The sequence below is a fragment of the Mauremys mutica genome, chromosome 3 (assembly GCF_020497125.1).
Source record: "Mauremys mutica isolate MM-2020 ecotype Southern chromosome 3, ASM2049712v1, whole genome shotgun sequence".
NCBI lineage: Eukaryota > Metazoa > Chordata > Testudines > Geoemydidae > Mauremys > Mauremys mutica.
Window position 1 is genome coordinate 201,039,129 of NC_059074.1, and position 18,005 is coordinate 201,057,133.

At 40.7% G+C, this 18,005-nt stretch overlaps 1 protein-coding gene across 1 annotated transcript in view; it reads right to left on the bottom strand.

Annotated features, from left to right (window-relative positions):
- PLCB4 (phospholipase C beta 4) overlaps positions 1-18,005 on the bottom strand; it is a 362,644-nt gene that overhangs the window by 33,439 nt on the left and 311,200 nt on the right. The window contains exons 29-32 of the mRNA XM_045011149.1: positions 15,892-15,980; positions 15,213-15,363; positions 11,600-11,649; positions 11,420-11,485 (exon numbers count right to left, since the gene is read on the bottom strand). Of these exons, the coding sequence (XP_044867084.1) occupies positions 11,420-11,485; positions 11,600-11,649; positions 15,213-15,363; positions 15,892-15,980 (356 nt within the window). The remainder of the gene's footprint in view (positions 1-11,419; positions 11,486-11,599; positions 11,650-15,212; positions 15,364-15,891; positions 15,981-18,005) is intronic.

An 18,005-nucleotide genomic window follows, 5' to 3' on the forward strand; every position in this document is an offset into this window, starting at 1 on the left:
TGCAACTATTTGGAAGTTTAAGGTAAATGTAATTCATTTTTAGTATTAATATACCTGTGGCTAGTGGTTAAGGCCCAGTCAGCAAGCTACTAAAGCATGTGACGCCCGTGGGATTACTTACGTGCTTAAATTAGTTGTGTGTTTTAGTACCGCACTGGATCAAGGCCTAAACTCTTCCTCTATGTGTGTAGAGTATAGTGCCTAGCACATTTGGGGCACTAATGTTAATATAAATACTAAAAATAGTTAATTCTGTATTTAAATAATTCACAGCAGTGCCCCAGTTGCTGATATTCTGCAACCAAGATTTTACACTTGCTCAAGTTCCATTAATTATGATTCACGTTTCTATTTAAAGCTCCTATAGCATGTTACATAAGAAATACATATTTTGGAGTTGTTTAAAAAGAATCTAAAATATAACATCTCCTATACATCTCTGGCTGTAAAATAAATCAGCACCAGACTTTTAAGCAGTATTTGAAAATAACAATTTGATCCACATTTATTTTGAATACCCAGCAGAAGTGTATTATTATGTATAACTCATCACTGATGAATGTCACCCAGTGGGGATACCATAGCAATTCACTCTATATTACATACAATTTTAATCAAAAGTCTTATAATCGCTCAAATACTCCTACTCATTTCATAGTAGTGTCAGTTGCTTTATATCCCAGCTGCAATTCACTTATATTATTTTTCAGTAAAAGTTAATATCAAGAACATAAAAAATGATTACACTGCATTATGAAACAATATAAGTGTTTCTCTTTAAGCCATTTCAGTTTCTATATTACGATGTCTGGAACAAACCTGAACAAATCCCATCATTTTTAGCAATGAAGATTTCAAGAAGATTCTACCACATTTTTGTGGCTTTTTATGATCTTGGAGCCATGTTAGCATGTTTTATGATTAAAAAAAAACACCTTACAGTGCAAAATCATAGGTTCATGCACACATTTATATGCAATACATATTGTGTGCTGCCAATTTCTGCCTAGAAACTGGAGTGGCAAATGAAAAATTTCACCTTTACCACACCAAAACTCCTTCCTGTGAACCAACAGGGAATTTATAAATAGGCAGCTGAGCAGCGCAGTCTTTTGGCATTTCAGTATTACAATGAGTCAGACTCACCAGGACTTTTATTTCAAATATGCAGGAGCAGCTGCTCCACACTATGACTTTTGTGCAGCCGGTAGCTTCTTATGCACATGTAACTCCACTGTAGACAAATGGACTTGTGCCTACCTACACTGGGGTAAATCTGGTGCTCTATATTCTAGAGCATTTAGTCCAAAGGCTTTCCAAAGGAAGTTTTTAAAAAAGGAAGTTATTAAAAATGAATCTGGATACGTTTATTTAGGGGGAAATTCAACACAGGTCAGAGTACCCCTTTCAGTAGCCCCACTAGGAGAGGTGAGGGGAAGCAGTCTGCCATGGAGGAGCTTCTATAGCAACTCTAGAAAGGGGCTGAGGGATTTGCATTTGGATTCATGACGGTTCAAAATCTGAGGACACCACAGAGCTGCTGCACCTTGTCCCATGCCACACAACAGATCCATGCTAGTTTCACTGCACTTAGGGCCGTACTCTAGCCAGAGAATTTGGCCCACAGCGAGCTGGTGAGATGAATATACAACATCATACCTCGAGGATTATGCAGAAAGAGAAGCAGGATATTGAGGGAGAATAATCTCATACACTCTGCTCTACTAACAGCGGGCAAAACACATAATTACTGGTATATAAAATTTCTTGGCACATTCAGTGGTTACTGTGACACTGGCAGACCAGGTGGCAACTCATACCAAAGCCCCAGGCCAATTTACCTGTCTTTTAGTATAGAACAAACTGATTGTTAAATGTCTAAGAATGTATTTGGTGTTTAAACTTCATGAAAACTAATGGGATGTTACATGCGTTGTTTTCACATATCTGTATCCTGTTATACTGTGCTAGCAAACATTTACATTGTATATAACCCTGTAACTAAATAACCCATTAACCGAGAAAGACACCTTGTGTAATGCAAACTTCAGCAGGAAACTACTAATTCTTGGCATTTGAAGATCAGAAATTGAAGACTCTAAATGGATTCCCCAGTGTGTTTTCTGTGAGAAAAAGCTATACGTATGGATTCAGGGAAATATCCTGCATCTCTGGACAGTTTGGATTCTAACAGGGCAGAATAATTGAACGAGAAGACGGAGATCCCCAGAGTTATTCTGGGTAGCCCTGAGAGAGACTGGCAGATTACTACAGCTCTGCTACCATTTGGAATTATAGACTGACTCACCTGTACATGTGTTTTACCTGCTTTAACCTTTCTATAACTCATTTCTTTTTCTTAGGCCATGTCTACACTACCACTTATGTCGGCAACATTTACATTGCTCCGAGGTATGAAAAAAATCCACACCTCCCCCCCAAGCAACACAAGTTTCGCTGGCATAAGTGGCAGAGGGCCCAGCGCTATGCTGGCAGGAGAGCCTCTCCCGCCAACAGAGCTATCACCGCTCATTGGAGATGGTTTAGTTATATCAACAGGAGCACGCTCTCCTGTCAGTATAGAGCTGCTACACGAAAGGTCTTGCAGCGGTGCGGCTGCATCAGTACATCTGTGCTGCTGTAAGCTCTCTAGTGGACATAGCCTTAGCTAACAAACGTATAGTTAGTTTACTATAGAACTGGTCTTTGATGAGAGATGTAGGATGCTACTCGACCTGGATGAGTGTCTTGTCTCTTGGGACTGGGAACAACCTGGAATATGTGTGACTTTTGGTGTAAGTGACCATTATCACATAGTCCGGCTTGTCAGGGTGGCCAGATAGACTGGAGTGTCTAAGGGGACCGTCTGGGACTCCATTATAAGATTAATGAAGTACTTTGGGAGTTCACATTTGGTACTGGGTTGGTGAAATCTAATGATACAACATACCACCAGTTGCGGGGGAGGGACAGGGGAACAGGGACTGCCATGCTTTTAACAATCTGACCTGAGGTAGGCACTCACAGTCGTGAGCCACTCCACACAGTGTGACAGTTGCTCTTAAAAACACCTTTCTTCTGTTTGACAGAGTCAATGGCTTTGAGAGAGATTCCCTATACTTAAAATAAGGAATACAGCTAAAACTGGAAATATATCTTCACACAGAAGGAACTTTTTATATTTGACCACTTTGTGACACTGCACCTCATATTCTTCACAGTGGTATTATTATGATATGGTTATAGAATAACTATAATGTATTTTATGCAAGATAAGTCATGTGAGGTGTCAATGGAATTATGATTTGCTGAATATGATTATTCTATTTGTATGCATGTATCATTTTTGTATCTAAAGGTATGAATATTGACTATGTATCTGTATTTCAAATGTAGTTACACCTCGTTAATGCCCACTAGACAAGATGCTTTCAGTCTAGATGGTGGGTGGGGAACAGCCTATTCAGGGCAATGGGTCATTAGGAAAAAACAACCGGCCTTAGGACAAGTTTATTTCCCACCTGGTGATGAACCTTCCTGAGAACACTCCAAACAGCCTGTGATTAACGGCTGCTATAACTACATGGACATGTGATCAGACCACATGATGCTGGACTCCCATCTTGGGATGTCAGTATTTTTCCACAGATTGGTCTGGGAACCAAGCATTGAAACAAAGGGTTCCACCATATGCTAAAGCTATATAAAGCAGGGAGTGACATCATCGGGTGTTCTTCACTCCCCACACAATAAGACGCCTGAAAACACCTGAGGAACAAAGACTGAAGTGGGGGAAGTGCTGGACCCAGGCTGAAGGGATTTCTAGCCTGTGAATGGAACACCTGGGGATTCCAAGCTGGCCTCTTAAGACTCTGCAGTCTGCTTGTCTCATCTCTTAGGGTGAGAATCTGCTAATTCATATCCAATCTATTTAGTATATTAAGCTTAATTTGCATTTTTTATTTATCTAGCCGCAGGGGTGTTGCTATTAGGTGACTCTACTGGCTTAATCCCTTGTGTAGGAGCTGTGTGTGTGCCCCATGCCCTGCCTTCAGGCTCCCCTGAGCACATTCCATGAGCACAGCTCATTTGCTCAGGGACCAGAATTTAGCCTGTTATGTATTAATTACAAGGTAGAAAACAATGATCTCCATTAAAAGCTCCACAGCCACCACTGTGCAGTACCATGGTGTCTCCCATGCCAAGAGACTATGCTTACTGCATATGCCTCAGGCAGTGAATACTGAGTTTCTGATGTTGCTCAGTGTAAATGTTCTAGTCTGTTTTAAAAATCAAATCATTTCTGCAATCTGCAAAAGTCATAGGCTAACTTATTTAAAACTCACCAACGGTACAGCTAAACATAACTAAGGTTCAGGAGCAAGTTGTTCCTAGTATGAAAGTCCTTTTTGAAAGGCTGATAATTACAAAAGTTACTGATGTTTTTTCAGATTCAGTGAAATGCCAAACAAATATGAACATTACAGTATAGGAGGGTGACAGCTCACTAGGTGGGTGTCATTACAAAATTGCTCAATCTTATCTACTGGCAGCAGCTTTATAAAAATCCCTGCATGTTGCATCTCTCGGTTTATAGGACACCCACTTTAGAGAAAAAATAATATAAACCCCTTAGAACCAAAATAGCTTTGTGGCTTGTTGAACTTCAGAAGATCTTTCCACTGTCCCAGCCACACAGGATAAAGAACAAGATGCAGTGGATGGGAGGCTGCACCTTTATTCACTTCACGTATCTGTGAATACCTAGCAAATAAGACTTAAGTCACCGTGTTTCTCTTAATGGTTTCCAGCTACTTGAGGGGTCCTGCCATCAGCATCTCCATTCCCAACCTGGTCATAGCTCGGCACAGGGACTCCACCACCCTCCCCTTGTGTGAAAGTTATGAGGGTCTGGAAAAGATGTGCAGGTGGGGTGTCTCCCTGCTGTACCAGACGGTAGGAGCCCATGCCCCCTTTCCCAGTTGCCTTAGGGACTGCCTTCCCCTTAATCCACTTCCAACAACTGCTTATCAGGGGAATCAGACCCCCTATGGAATGACTGCACAGGACACCTGCTACCTACCAAGTTGCAACATCTTGATCTATCCTGCTTACCTACCTCAGTGGATCCCTGACTTGCTGTGAGGAAGATGACAAAACTCACCCTGCCTTGGCCAATCTGGCAGTGAGGGGAAAATTCCTTCTCAGCCTCAAAAGAGAAAAAAAAGGCAGCAACCACACTGCTTACAGCAGATCATTAAAAACCCGGTCCTACTCTGATCCCATGGGTGGAAGAGGGGGTGCTGCTGGTGACTCCTGAGAGAGTGCGAGCTCTTTCTGGAATGCACAGGGTATACACATCCTCCCTCCTCCCGGTACTCCCTCTGCCTGGTCTGACTACTTCCTGTCCCCAACCAGTGAGCTAAGTTCTCCTTTCCCTATCCTTGTAAGCCAAACGCAGGAGAGATCCTTTAAGGAGCCTCATCCCCTTTCCTTCCCACCTGCCAGACAAAGACCCACTGCACTGGGTTGTGGTGAGCACTTTATAGACATGCTATAACTGAAATAAAGTCAATATTTACAGAAAGTGTAAGCAGCAGCAAATCCACACGTGTGCCATGATTGGCACACTCTTGCAACCAGTTGGTAAATTATTTTAAGAATGGTAGAATTACAGCACAGGAGGACAGTGATGAAATTTGGCTTCTGCTAGGCACTCAGCTGCAGTCCAGACAAAATCGTGCTGCCATTTGCACATGCATGAAGATCCCAATGATTATCAAGCCCCTCGATGTGGGCTTGATGTGGGCTTCTAAAAGAATACATTTTTTCCAAACATCTTTTTGAAGCCAAGTAGTTGGGGGGCGGTTCCACCCTCTCTTCACAGTTCCTGTGACATGGTCAGTTTGATCACTCCCCCCTCCACCGCCTCAAGGACCAGTTTTAGTATTGGTCCAGCATGGGATCAACAACGTGCGCTGCCATATGATGGCATGTTGCTGCTACTGCTAAGGGTAAATGTAACTTGTGATTCTTTTTTTTTCCCTAAAAAATGATGTTTATTTCTCATGCCATCATGAGGATGGGGACTGGAGACTGAACTAGATGACCTCTTGAGGTCCCTTCCCTTTGTTGAAAAATCACGCGGCACATTTTTATAACTGAGCAAAAAAGGCGAGCTACATTGCTACAGTGACATGTCTGATCCTGATCTTTGTATAGCACCATGCCATGTAGGATTAGTTCTCAATGTAAGCAAATGGACTGCCATTTTGATCACACCTTTCTATGATAAGCCCAACCTTCCCAGAGAAGCATATGCCCCTTAGAGGAAAGGCACGCACACATTGAAACCGTTATTGCAAGTGCAACGGAATGCCCTCTCTTCCGTAATGGAAAGGCAGGGGGAATATTGAAGAGTTGGTGGAGAGTCATACAGGAGGACACATGACTGGCAAGAAGAAAGTTAGATGCTGCAACCTTAGAAAAAGGCCATATGGAAAAACAAGCTGTTATGAGCTCAAGTCACTGCCTCATCAGTCTTCTGAGTAACACAGTGAAAACCTTGAGAATGAATACTGCTGTAAAATGGAAGATGATTTTAATGTGCCTAGCAAATGCAATGACAAGAGATGAAGCCTCTGCTTAGATTTTCAAATTAGCAATCTTACTTGAGATAAGGTTTCAAAAAAATATTTATGCCTCTGTCACCAAAATATGGTGGTTTAAAATAAAAATAAAAAGAATCACTGAACCCCTAAAAAATAGCTAATTGCTCTCCCAGCAAACTTCAATATTTTCCTCTCTTTCTTTTTTATACTCCTTCCTTAGTACCTAATCTTGCTATTATGTAAGGGCCTCAGAGGAACAGAATGTTGTTGAACCTAGGCAGTTCATCTGAGCAGGACTGGGGCAGGATGCACCGAGTCGAGGCAGGGGTTCCATACCTCATGCACATCACAAAGCACAGCACAGTGGCGCTCCACGCTTTAGCACAAGGGTCTTTTCGAGAGAAGCTAGGTGTGCAGCCATAATTATGCAGACTTACCAGCCAGCCCTCTGTGGGAGCTGCAGTAGTGCCCTGCAGAGGATAAACTTTCTTGTCTCCTGCCCAACCTCTGCAGAATCCCAAAGTCTGGAGAATCCCCCAGCTCAACACCCAACATCCAGTCGGTTTAGTGAGGCTGTGTGCTAGGTAGAGGATTTGGTTCAAAACCTGAGAGTCAGAGCTAAGAACTACCCAAGGGAATTCCAGTGGCACAGCTTTTTCTGAGGTGGAAAAGAAAGGTGTACTTCCTCTGAGGTGTACTTACCTGTACAGTAACTGGAGTTCTTCAAGATGTGTGGTCCCTACCTGTACTCCGCTGAGGTGTGCTCCACACACCTGAGACAGAAAGATTTTTGCTAGCACTGTCTGCTGGTCTGTGCCTGCGCCATTCTTCTCCTGCTCTGAACAGAGGGCATAAAGGGACGTACAGACCGACTGCGTCTCCAGTTACCCTTCTACCACAGATAGCTCTAGGCTAAGGCTCTGCAGCAGAGGGGAAGGAGGGAGGGTAGTGGAATAGAGATAGTGGAAGACAGCAATAATCTCTGAGAAATTCTGGGGGATGGGTGAAGTCCCTAAGTGCTTGTAAAGGGCACACATAGTATCTATCTTTAAAGAGGGGAACAAAGAGGACTATGGGAATTATAGACCAGTCAGCCTAACTCGAACAGGTTCTGTCTCAGACCCCAGGAGGTAGTAAGAAACTGGAGAGGTTGCTGGTCCAGGACACCCCTTAAGCCCTTGGTTTGGAGTATGAGGAGGATAAGGGTGCAGGCACAAACTAATGGACACTTCTAGCAATCATGTTCGTGTCTCAGGCACAGGGAGTGCATGCGCACCTCAAGTAGAATACACATAGGGACCATCACTCAGAGAACCCTACTTAAATAAAAATGCTAGCTGTATTGGAAGGTCCCTTTGCAGACTGACCCTGAAACAAAAAAAGCATGGTCTGCCATCACAACCAATGTGAACTACTGAAGTTGTCTTCCCTCCAATATTTATTCACCGTATGTTTTCCTGCTTTAATTTCTAGTTGCTCCTCTACTGTCCTGTAGCCTCTTCCACTTTATCATGAAGAGGTATTTAAAACAATATCCTGTCTTTGCAGAGCTTTGCATATACAACTTCCCATTTGTATTGCTTATAATCCTCTGAATAAAATCTCTCCTTTTCCCCACTCCCATACTTAACAAAATCCAAAATTCCATGTTTATTGGCAAAGCTGCTAATCTGACATTAAGGTAAGATGGGAAGTTCTAATTTTATCAAGGGGTATAAAATGACTGCTTACGAATTCTGAGACTACTCAGCAGGTATGCTTCTCCCATTAAAATGATCTCTCCACCTATCCTACTTAGTATGCAAATCTCATTTTATACATCAAATACATATTTGACTATTTTCAACAGTCCACACATTTTATATGAAAAATAAATGGGTCTGTTCTCTTTAAAGAAAAAGAGTTTACAGATATTTTTATAGCCTTCTAAGGTTATCATGCTTTTTTCTTTTCTCCCATCTGGTGTTTCAGCCTCTTGTTAACAGGAACTCGTGAAAGGTTTCCACCCCTGACATCTTTCTGATCCTGTGTGACTCCTACATACTCCCACTAACATATTTTCTCTAGCATACTCCCACATTCACACAGCATGGCTTCAATCAGCCATTTATTATCCCATGCACATAAACGGTGTCTTCACTTCAAGAAGCACTTCTGCATCTGTTATTTGCTGAAGTATTTTTACCATTGTCTTTAGAAATACTTAGGCCGATCAGCATTTACACTTAAAAGAAAATAAAAGCAGGGAACATCGCTGCTCGTATAAAAGACACACGAATGCTGTGTGAGAGACACACCTGTTGAATACTTGTTCAAGGTACACTGCTCAATCTTTTTCCTGTCAGGTTCCCTGAAGCTGAATCACTCAGCTTTGCTGGTACTCGCCCATGATGTGAAGTCAAAGTTTCCATGGAATTCCTCTGGATGGAAATGGCACACAGGGACTCATAACCTGGATTACTAAGCCTCTTTTCTGAGACGCATTGAAAGTCAATGGGCCCATAGATCATAGAGGCACTTTTGAAAGTTTTACCATCCAGGCTTCTTTCTGTTTTATAATTTAGTTTTCCAAAATGCAGCTAAATGAAGAGAGTAGAAAGACTAACATTACTGTGAACCCAATCCTTGCCTCAGCAGCCAACGGCTCTCTCTCACTATACCTCACCATGGCTGATCACCAGCCCAGAAGTGACACTAACAATTTTTCCACAGTTCAGCTGAGCTGCTGTAACCAATACTGGGAACCTTAGGGTAGCCAGTGTAATCGCAGGTGACACTTCCTGAGTAGGGATAGATGACATGGGGCTGAAAAGGCCAGTGTTGTGACTAACTTAGGGTGTTCCCAATGTATCCCTGTGTTTCATCAGCTGAATTGATGTTAGGATGATGGGAAATTTTTCACACTTTTTCCCTGGTGCAGACCAGGCATTAGAAAGAGAAGAGGAATAGCGGTCCGAGTACAGAACTGAGAATCAGGAACACAGCTGGCTTTAGAACTTTTGGTCAGGACTGCAGAAGAGTGTATTTTTTCCTAGCCCCATGTTTTCAACATAACCTATGCCGCTATCACATCACCATATCAGTCTAAGGGGTTTGGGGACAGTTAGCTGCACGATTCTTTGTGGTACCTTCCACAAACTGAATGGACTCATTTTACATGGAAAGCGGCATGCAGAGGATGGGGGGGGGGGATGGTTAGTTAGTAAGCCTTCTACTGCCAAAGTGGAGCTTTGCTGCTTATTCTTGCAAAGTCAGCAATTAGTTTATATCAGTTTATGTTTGCAAGGCCATCTTTGTAAGGAAAAGGGATAGAAAACCTTTTGTAAAACAAAAGGTAAGAATCTCCTTTACATTACTTATTCCTCCAAATATAGGGGGCCCATGGTCAGGAGTGTCCAAGGATCTGGCAGTAATTCTTGGATTCAGTGGGTCTAACAATGCAGAGTTGCATGGCTCTCTTCCTTCCTTCCAGCTGCTACAGTGTGTTATAAGACCGCTAAAATACATCAAATGATTTCCTAATATTACTTTTCTGTGCAAACAATAACTGCAATTGTCACAGGGATAATGTGTAATCCCAAACTGGGGAGGAGGAGATAGCACGATGGATCGCAAAGGTCCAAGAGACACTCACTCTACTGAGGTGAGGGGTCCTCACTACCAAAGAATTTAGGAACACATGATCTATTCTAGATGCTTCAGGTACTTCAAGGGTGCCCATCACCATAGCACAGAAGTACTAATTTTAGCTCTTCAAACGGACTCTCTTGTGACTTTGGATATTCAAAACTTCAGTTTGTGTAAAAGAACAACATTTATTTCCCTCTTTCATGGAGGGCTAGGGGCCTTCAGATTTAATTACTTAATTTTAATACAGTGCTTTGAAGATGAAAAGCCTTATATTAGAAGTGCTTAGTATTATTATTAGTTCCCTGACCATTACCAGTCCACCCACCACCGACGGTCATGAAGGTAAACATAAGGACTTTTCTTGTAGTAGATGCTGCTGCAGGTTCTGATGAACCTTCTGACACTAAAAATGATCAGCTACATATATCAATCCAAGCAGGTAGTGAAAATGAGTCCTCTGCAGCATAGGAATCCAAGGATATCAAAGAACACTTGGTAACAAGGGAATGGCTGACTATAAAGCCAAGTGGTGCTTACATATGCCACCAGAATGGGACCAAATTCAGCACCTCAGTACTTTCTTCACTTGTTATGTTTCCTTTGATACCAGGAGTGATTAGGGACCCACTACGAGCAGGAGGGAACTGAGTATGCTGTGGAGCATAGTGGTACGGGACCAATACTTTGGACACTACTGCCAATAATATCAAGCAAAAGGTCACTACCCACAAAGAAGGGATCTAATTTTTCAACTACTCTCCCCACCTACACTTTCTCTCCATGCTGTTCCTATACTGTCTGTCTTTGATACAGCATATTCCACCTAGCTGATTCTCAACGTTCTCAGCAAGACTTAGAAACAATCACTTAAAAGTCTAGCAGAAATCATTACCTAGTAAAGGTGGTCTTTTGCTCTTTATACAAGTCAAACAGCATTGTACTGGAAGCTGAGGGGATATTTAACAGTGCTCAAGGGAAAAACTGCCTATTGGAGGGTGTCCTTAGTGTAGGCTAAAATAAACATGTATTTCTTGCTAATCTAATTTACTTATCCCTAGTTTTTCCGTTGACTACCATTAAAATCTGTCCATGCTTACAAACTTCGTGACTTTTTTAAAGTGAGTGAACTTGCTGGCTAAGTGTGTTTCCCCAAACTCTTAGAGCTCTAATGATCATACCTTGGCATGCTTCTTCTTTAAAGCATTCAGCTCTTTCTGTTGTTTCTTTAAATACTTTATGTATGCCTACAAAAAAGGAACTTGGATCAATTTTCCTGTAGTCATAATGACTGACACCAGATAAAATCTTGCTGTTTGCAAATATATACATCATCTTGCAAAGTTTATGCCCAAACTTACCTTCATTTGCTTTAAATCTTCTATCTTCACTTGAGGAATAAGTTCTATACCTAAAAGACATTAATACATTTTATCTGGAACTTCAAACACATTAGTACATATCACAGTTTTTGTATTTAACTTCACCACAATTTATATTTCTGTTAGTAATTAATGTGTGTCACATTAAAATGTAAACAAGCAACCAATTGAGTTCCATTTAAAAATAATTTAATTATTGAGACATGGGAAAGGTATGTTTAATTTTTTTTTCAACAGTACTGCACCATCCACCATCTTATTGGGATAAGGAGAAAATAAAGCAATAGCTGCATTCCAATCTCCTTTCATTCTCAACTTGAGTGTCAAACAAGAACAAGAAAAGAGTTTGTAAAAATCACTTGCTCAGAAATAGAGCAGACCATGTGTGCAATTTCACAGCTGACCTCATGTTAGGTTCTGGCAAATGCTGTTTTCACTGCCATATCATAACATTCTTTCAGTTACAAAGTAGTATTTTAAATGTTAATATTGAAAAAACAAAGTCAATATTATCCCATGAGAATCTAACAGGCAAGCCCCTCCTTAATTCTTACATATATTAGTGATTGACCGAACATTTCATGAAATACTGTTTAATTAATTAACTACCTTAGGGCAGGACTACACTTCAAACACTGCAGTGGCGCAGCTGCACCAATGTAGCGCTTCAGTGAAGACGCTACTACACTGACAGGAAAGTTTTGCCCGTCGGCGTAGTTAATCCACCGAGCGGCAACAGCTATGTTGATGGGAGAAGCCTTCCCGTCGACATAAAATCACAGAATCATAGGACTGGAAGGGACCTCAAGAGGTCATCTAGTCCAGTCCCCTGCACTCATGGCAGGACTAAGGATTATCTAGACCATACCTGACAGGTGTTTGTCCAACCTGCTCTTAAAAATCTCCAATAATGGAGATTCCACCGCCTTCCTAGGCAATTTATTCCAGTGCTTAACTACCCTGACAGGAAGCTTTTCCTAATGTCCAACCAAAAACACCCTTGCTGCAATTTAAGCCCATTGTTTCTTGTCCTAGCCTCAGAGGTTAAGAACAACAATTCTTCTCCCTCCTCCTTGTAACAATATTTTATGTACTTGAAAACTGTTTTCATGTCCCCTCTCAGTCTTCTCTTCTCCAGACTCAACAAACCCAATTTTTTCAATCTTCCCTCATAGGTCATGTTTTTTAGACCTTTAATCATTTTTGTTGCTCTTCTCTGGGCTTTCTCCAATTTGTTCACACCTTTCCTGAAATGTGATGCCCAGAACATGACACAATACTCCAGCTGAGAGCTTTTTTTGCAATAATGTTACACTGTTGACTCATATTTAGCTTGCGACCCACTATGACTCTCGCGATCCCTTTTCTGCAGGACTCCTTTCTAGGCAGTCATTTCCCATTTTGTATGTGTGCTACTGATCGTTCCTTCCTAAGCAGAATACTCTGCATTTGTCCTAATTGAATTTCATCCTATTTACTTTACACCATTTCTCCAGTTTGTCCAGATCATTTTGAATTTTAATCCTATCCTCCAAAGCACTTTCAATGCCTCCCAGCTTGGTATTGTTCACAAACGTTGTAAGTGTACTCTCTATGCCATTATCTAAAGTATCGATGAAGATATTGAAAAGAACTCGACCAAGAACTGATCCCTGCAGGCCCTACTTGGCACTGTCTACACTGGGTGTTAGGTTGGTATAAATGCATTGCTCAGGGGTGTGGATTTTTCACACCTCTGAGTGATGGAGTTATACATATATAAATTTATAATGTAGACCTGGCCTTAGTGTCCTTTAACTGTAAAATCCAATCTGTCCTACAAAGGATTATCTGCCTTGTAAGGTGAATTCCACTGAACAACATTCAGATCTTGCAAAATAAAGACAATTTCTGTAGAACGGGTGAAATTTTAATCTAAGGACCTTAACATTCAGCCCCAATAATATATTATTTCTGAGTTAGCACCATAAATGTGCCTGGTGCCTTATAAGACACAAAGGCAGAGAGGGAAGTTTTCAAAGATATAAATAGGAGGTTAGGCACTTGACTCCTGTTGAAAGTCAATGGGAGTTGGGTGCCTAGCTCTCATTTGTGCCTTTGAAATCTCCCTCAGGCTCTCTCACCTTGCTGGATGTGTAACTTCTATTGACCTCAATGTGAACTGTGCATTTTAGTGTGAGCAGAATGATGCAGGTATTAACAAATAACAACAATATGTAAGAGGATAATACGGATAGTCACAAATGACCTGCTCTATTATTCCACAAGTGGATAGGAGAGAAAAGGGGGATGCAGAGGAGACGGCAAATGTACAAGCACTGAAATCATAGCTTCAGAAATAGTGCTGCACAATGTTGTGATCTAAACAGAGCTTCAGATTTTATTTTAAAACGCAGACTACCTATTCATGCTTACTGCTTTGTTATTCTATGTCTTGAACTACATTTTCAACTAAGAATAATGATTTTTCAGTAATCAGCCTGAAAATATATTTCCTCAGCCTAGTAACTGAAAATTCACACATACTCCTAATTAATATACAATAAGGTGACTACCACACTTTTGTGATGCAATATGAATGTCTACAATTCAATAGGTCATTTTTCTTACATTTATATCATAGTACCCTAATTCACAAAAAGATTGTTTTACTGGTATAGGGAGAATGAAGTACTTTAGATTCCAAACATGACCTTCTTTACTCTGAGAAGTGACTATAAAAATGTCATCCTCTTTCCCAACAGCTCTGCTTATTTGTGTATTCAGCCCTACCTTCTAAGTTTCATTCCAAAAATAAGCTTGTGTTTGCTTTTTACTTGTGCTATTCCTGAAAAACCAAGGCAGCCACCAGAGAATGAGCTGGATTCTATTCCTTCTGGCACATTAACAGAAATGTTTACCAAGTTTCACTCAGTTATACCTGTGCAAACCCATTTGACCCCACAGACCCTTTATTATCTGTGATGATGTGCGAGAGAGAAAGAACCCACTTGGTTCTCAAAGACGATTTTGCAGGACAAGCAGTTAGGGAAAAACACCTATCTGCTTATAAACTGAGCACATTTGATACGGAAATATTTGCCAACAAACACGGGTGCCCACAATGCCAGTTTCACAGACACTTTTCAGAATACAGCCACACTTTAAAACATTTCTAATTTGATGGGGGATCCCCACAGAATCCCAAGTACCTGGTTTTTATTTAAATCAACCACTCTGCTGAGGAATTTTTAAAACAAATTTGTGTGAAGTATACAAGAAAACAGCCTTCCCCACTAGTCCTACTCTAGTAGATCATTAATAAATATTGTTCCCAACGTCATGCACGTTCCTGCTGATAACACTGACTACACTGGTGCACAAACATGACATTTATTAAAATCCAACCATATTGGCTTCTGTGCCAAGAGCAATATGGATAGAAGAGTATTTGCCAAGTGGACAGAGTCACCACTAGTAGAGAAAGATGTTACTTTTTGTGCTTTTCAGAGGGATTAGAAACTATAGGAAGTACAAAACTAAAAACAATGAGGTAGTACTTCTTAGTGTCCTTCTAAACCATTTAAAGGAGAGAAAACTCATTTTCCTTTACCTTTCTTAGTTTCCATCCCAGGTCCAAGGCCGGAAGTGGTAGTTGGTCTAAGTTCAGAGCTACTCTGAGGAGTCACATTTGCTTTGGCATTATTAGCTTTTCCTTTCTTATCATTCTTTGAGGTGTCATTTGGTACATCAGCTATATCACTCTGGAAAAAGCAGTATTACAAAATATCATTTGCAGGGGGGGTGGAAGAAATGAAGTCATTTACTTTTAAAGAAAATTCCCCATATATTTGCTAATACTTCTAGACAAAAATTATTTTCAGATGAAGAATTTATAACCTATTTTTACTGAAAATGAATAAGGATGGCTCCTTTCTAATTTTAGACACATGGATGTGCTGCTGTGACTGATACAAAAATCCCTCATGACTGTGACTATATTTGGAAATGCAGTGAAGGATATTTTAATGAATCTGACAACACATGTTCATGTATTTAAGAGTAGAACAGTTCTATATTTGAAAACAGAGACTAAGAGACTAACTTGCATTAATGACCAATTTATCAACAGGAGAACTGACCAAACATTGTGGCCCAAATCTCATTGCAGTGGTAGTATTTCTTGTAAAGTGAAACCTGTATTTTGCATTGTCCATAAAGTGAAGCCTGTATTTTGCATTGACCACTACATGAAATTATTTTGCCTACGTTCATAATTAATTTCTACTTACAGTTTCAATACCCATAGCTCTCATCTGGTCTGCTCTTTTTTCCATGACAGATAAAAATTTCTTTGGATCTGATAAAGCATCCACAATATCTGAAAGAAAATTGAATATTTATCAGTTTTCCAACATTTTAAGAGTCATTCACAAAGCACAACGTAATTTAGCTTTCACAAAAGCTTTATTCTGATCTCGCAACATGTTCCACTGTCCTCAACACTGGGCCAACGTTTCATAGTAAACTTGGTAGAAGTGGGTAAGCTTTTTTAATTTAGTCTCTCTCCCTTCCCTCATGACAAGAGAGAAAAGGAGATAAAAATTTCATGATTGAGTAAAGGCCTAATCCAAAGCCCAGTGAAGTCTATGGAAAGACTCCCACTTCAAAGGGCTTTTGACCAGGCCATAATAATACTAATACTAATAAAGCACTTTTCATTAGTAGATCTTAAAGCACTTTATAAAGGTGATCAGTAGCATTGTTCTTATTTTACAAATGGAGGGGAAACTGAGGCACAGGGAAAAGTGACTTGCCCAAGGTCATCCAGCCGCCAGTGGCTGAGCCAGGAATAAAACCCAGGTTTTCTGAGTCTCAGGCGAGTGATCTGTCCACTAGGCCACACTGCCTCCCTTCAGACATAGTTTGTATTTTTTCTCTTGATTGCCGAAGAGCATGCTTATCAATTTGGAAGTAAAGATGCCTTCACACAAATCGTTCTGATATTTTCCATGGCTTATAGGTGAAGGGAACTAATTGTTTTACACGGATGGCCTAAACAGCAGTACAAGTGACATCTTTTATTTACAGAATTCCTCCTGTATGATTCATGACAGCACTACTACTCATACCACTCACCCTGCCAAGGCCCAGATGTGGGATGCAATGAGAGGGACATAAACCAATTAATAAGTTAGGGTTATATTGTGACACCTCCTACTGTTTCCTCTTCCACGAGACAGAATGCCCAGAAAGCTGCTGCGGGTAGGAGAAACTCATTTAGATGATTTCTCTTCTACCCCTCGCCTTGAGTGGTTCTGCTGCCCGCTATTAGATAGTGGTTGTGAAATCATTTTACAGTCTTATCTACTTGTGAGTCTTACCCCGGCATAACTATCAGTCATAATTTCTCCCCCAGTGAAGACTTTATACCTGGTATAATTTCACAAATTAATGTTCTGCAATTGCCTTCCCTTAATTCTGCCTAAAGAACTTAAGAAACCCCCTTCCCTTTCCTAGAAGCATCCCAGCTATAAGGAGTATTCTTCACTTCCTTTTATTTACACTGCACATAGTACATCCACTTGTGCATTTAGATCTTGATTTAACAAGGTGTCTAAGGTCACGCCAACTCGAAACACGAGGGCAGTCCAACTGACATCAGTAAAACTACTCATGTCTTTCAAATCAGGCACAGGCTTGAGTTCTTTGCTGAACTGAGGCCTGATCAGGGACCACTGACGAAAATAGGAGTTTTGCTATTCGCATCAACAGGCCTGGGATTAAACTGTTGAGGGCTCCATGTGGCAAGCTCTTTGGAGCAGGTATAGTTTAACCCCTGCACAGTGCCATGTACATTTACAGCACAATATGAACAACAGCATCCCTGACTCCCTTGACAGTCATGATAAACATTCACTTTTACCATATACAGTATTTTATACTGGTTAGTTGAATCAGGAAGCACCTTTTTGACAATTTAAGTCCTTAATACACGGATGGCCCATTTGTGATCCTAGTTATTGTAGTGGCAAACCGGGTGTGATATCGGAATCAGGCCCAAAGACAGTATTGCTAGTTTTATGTACTTGTCTCTTTGCTATACGGCAGTGTGTAAAAATCAATAAAACTGAAATTAAATTAACATTTGCATCCCATAAGAAATATTATTTTATGGATTATGTGTCATGGGTTTTGTGTACGTAGCTATTAATGTGCAACTGTATATCGAGAGCTACGCAGAGACATTAGTCCTTGGTTCTACAGCAAATATATATTTTCAGTCCTTGATTTAAAGATAAGCAAGTAACTCACAAGTGGCAAAGGCAGGTCATCCATAATGAGAAATGCTGCGTGACAAATTAAATTGATTTTAGTACCTACAGTAGTAAAGCATCTACAGAGA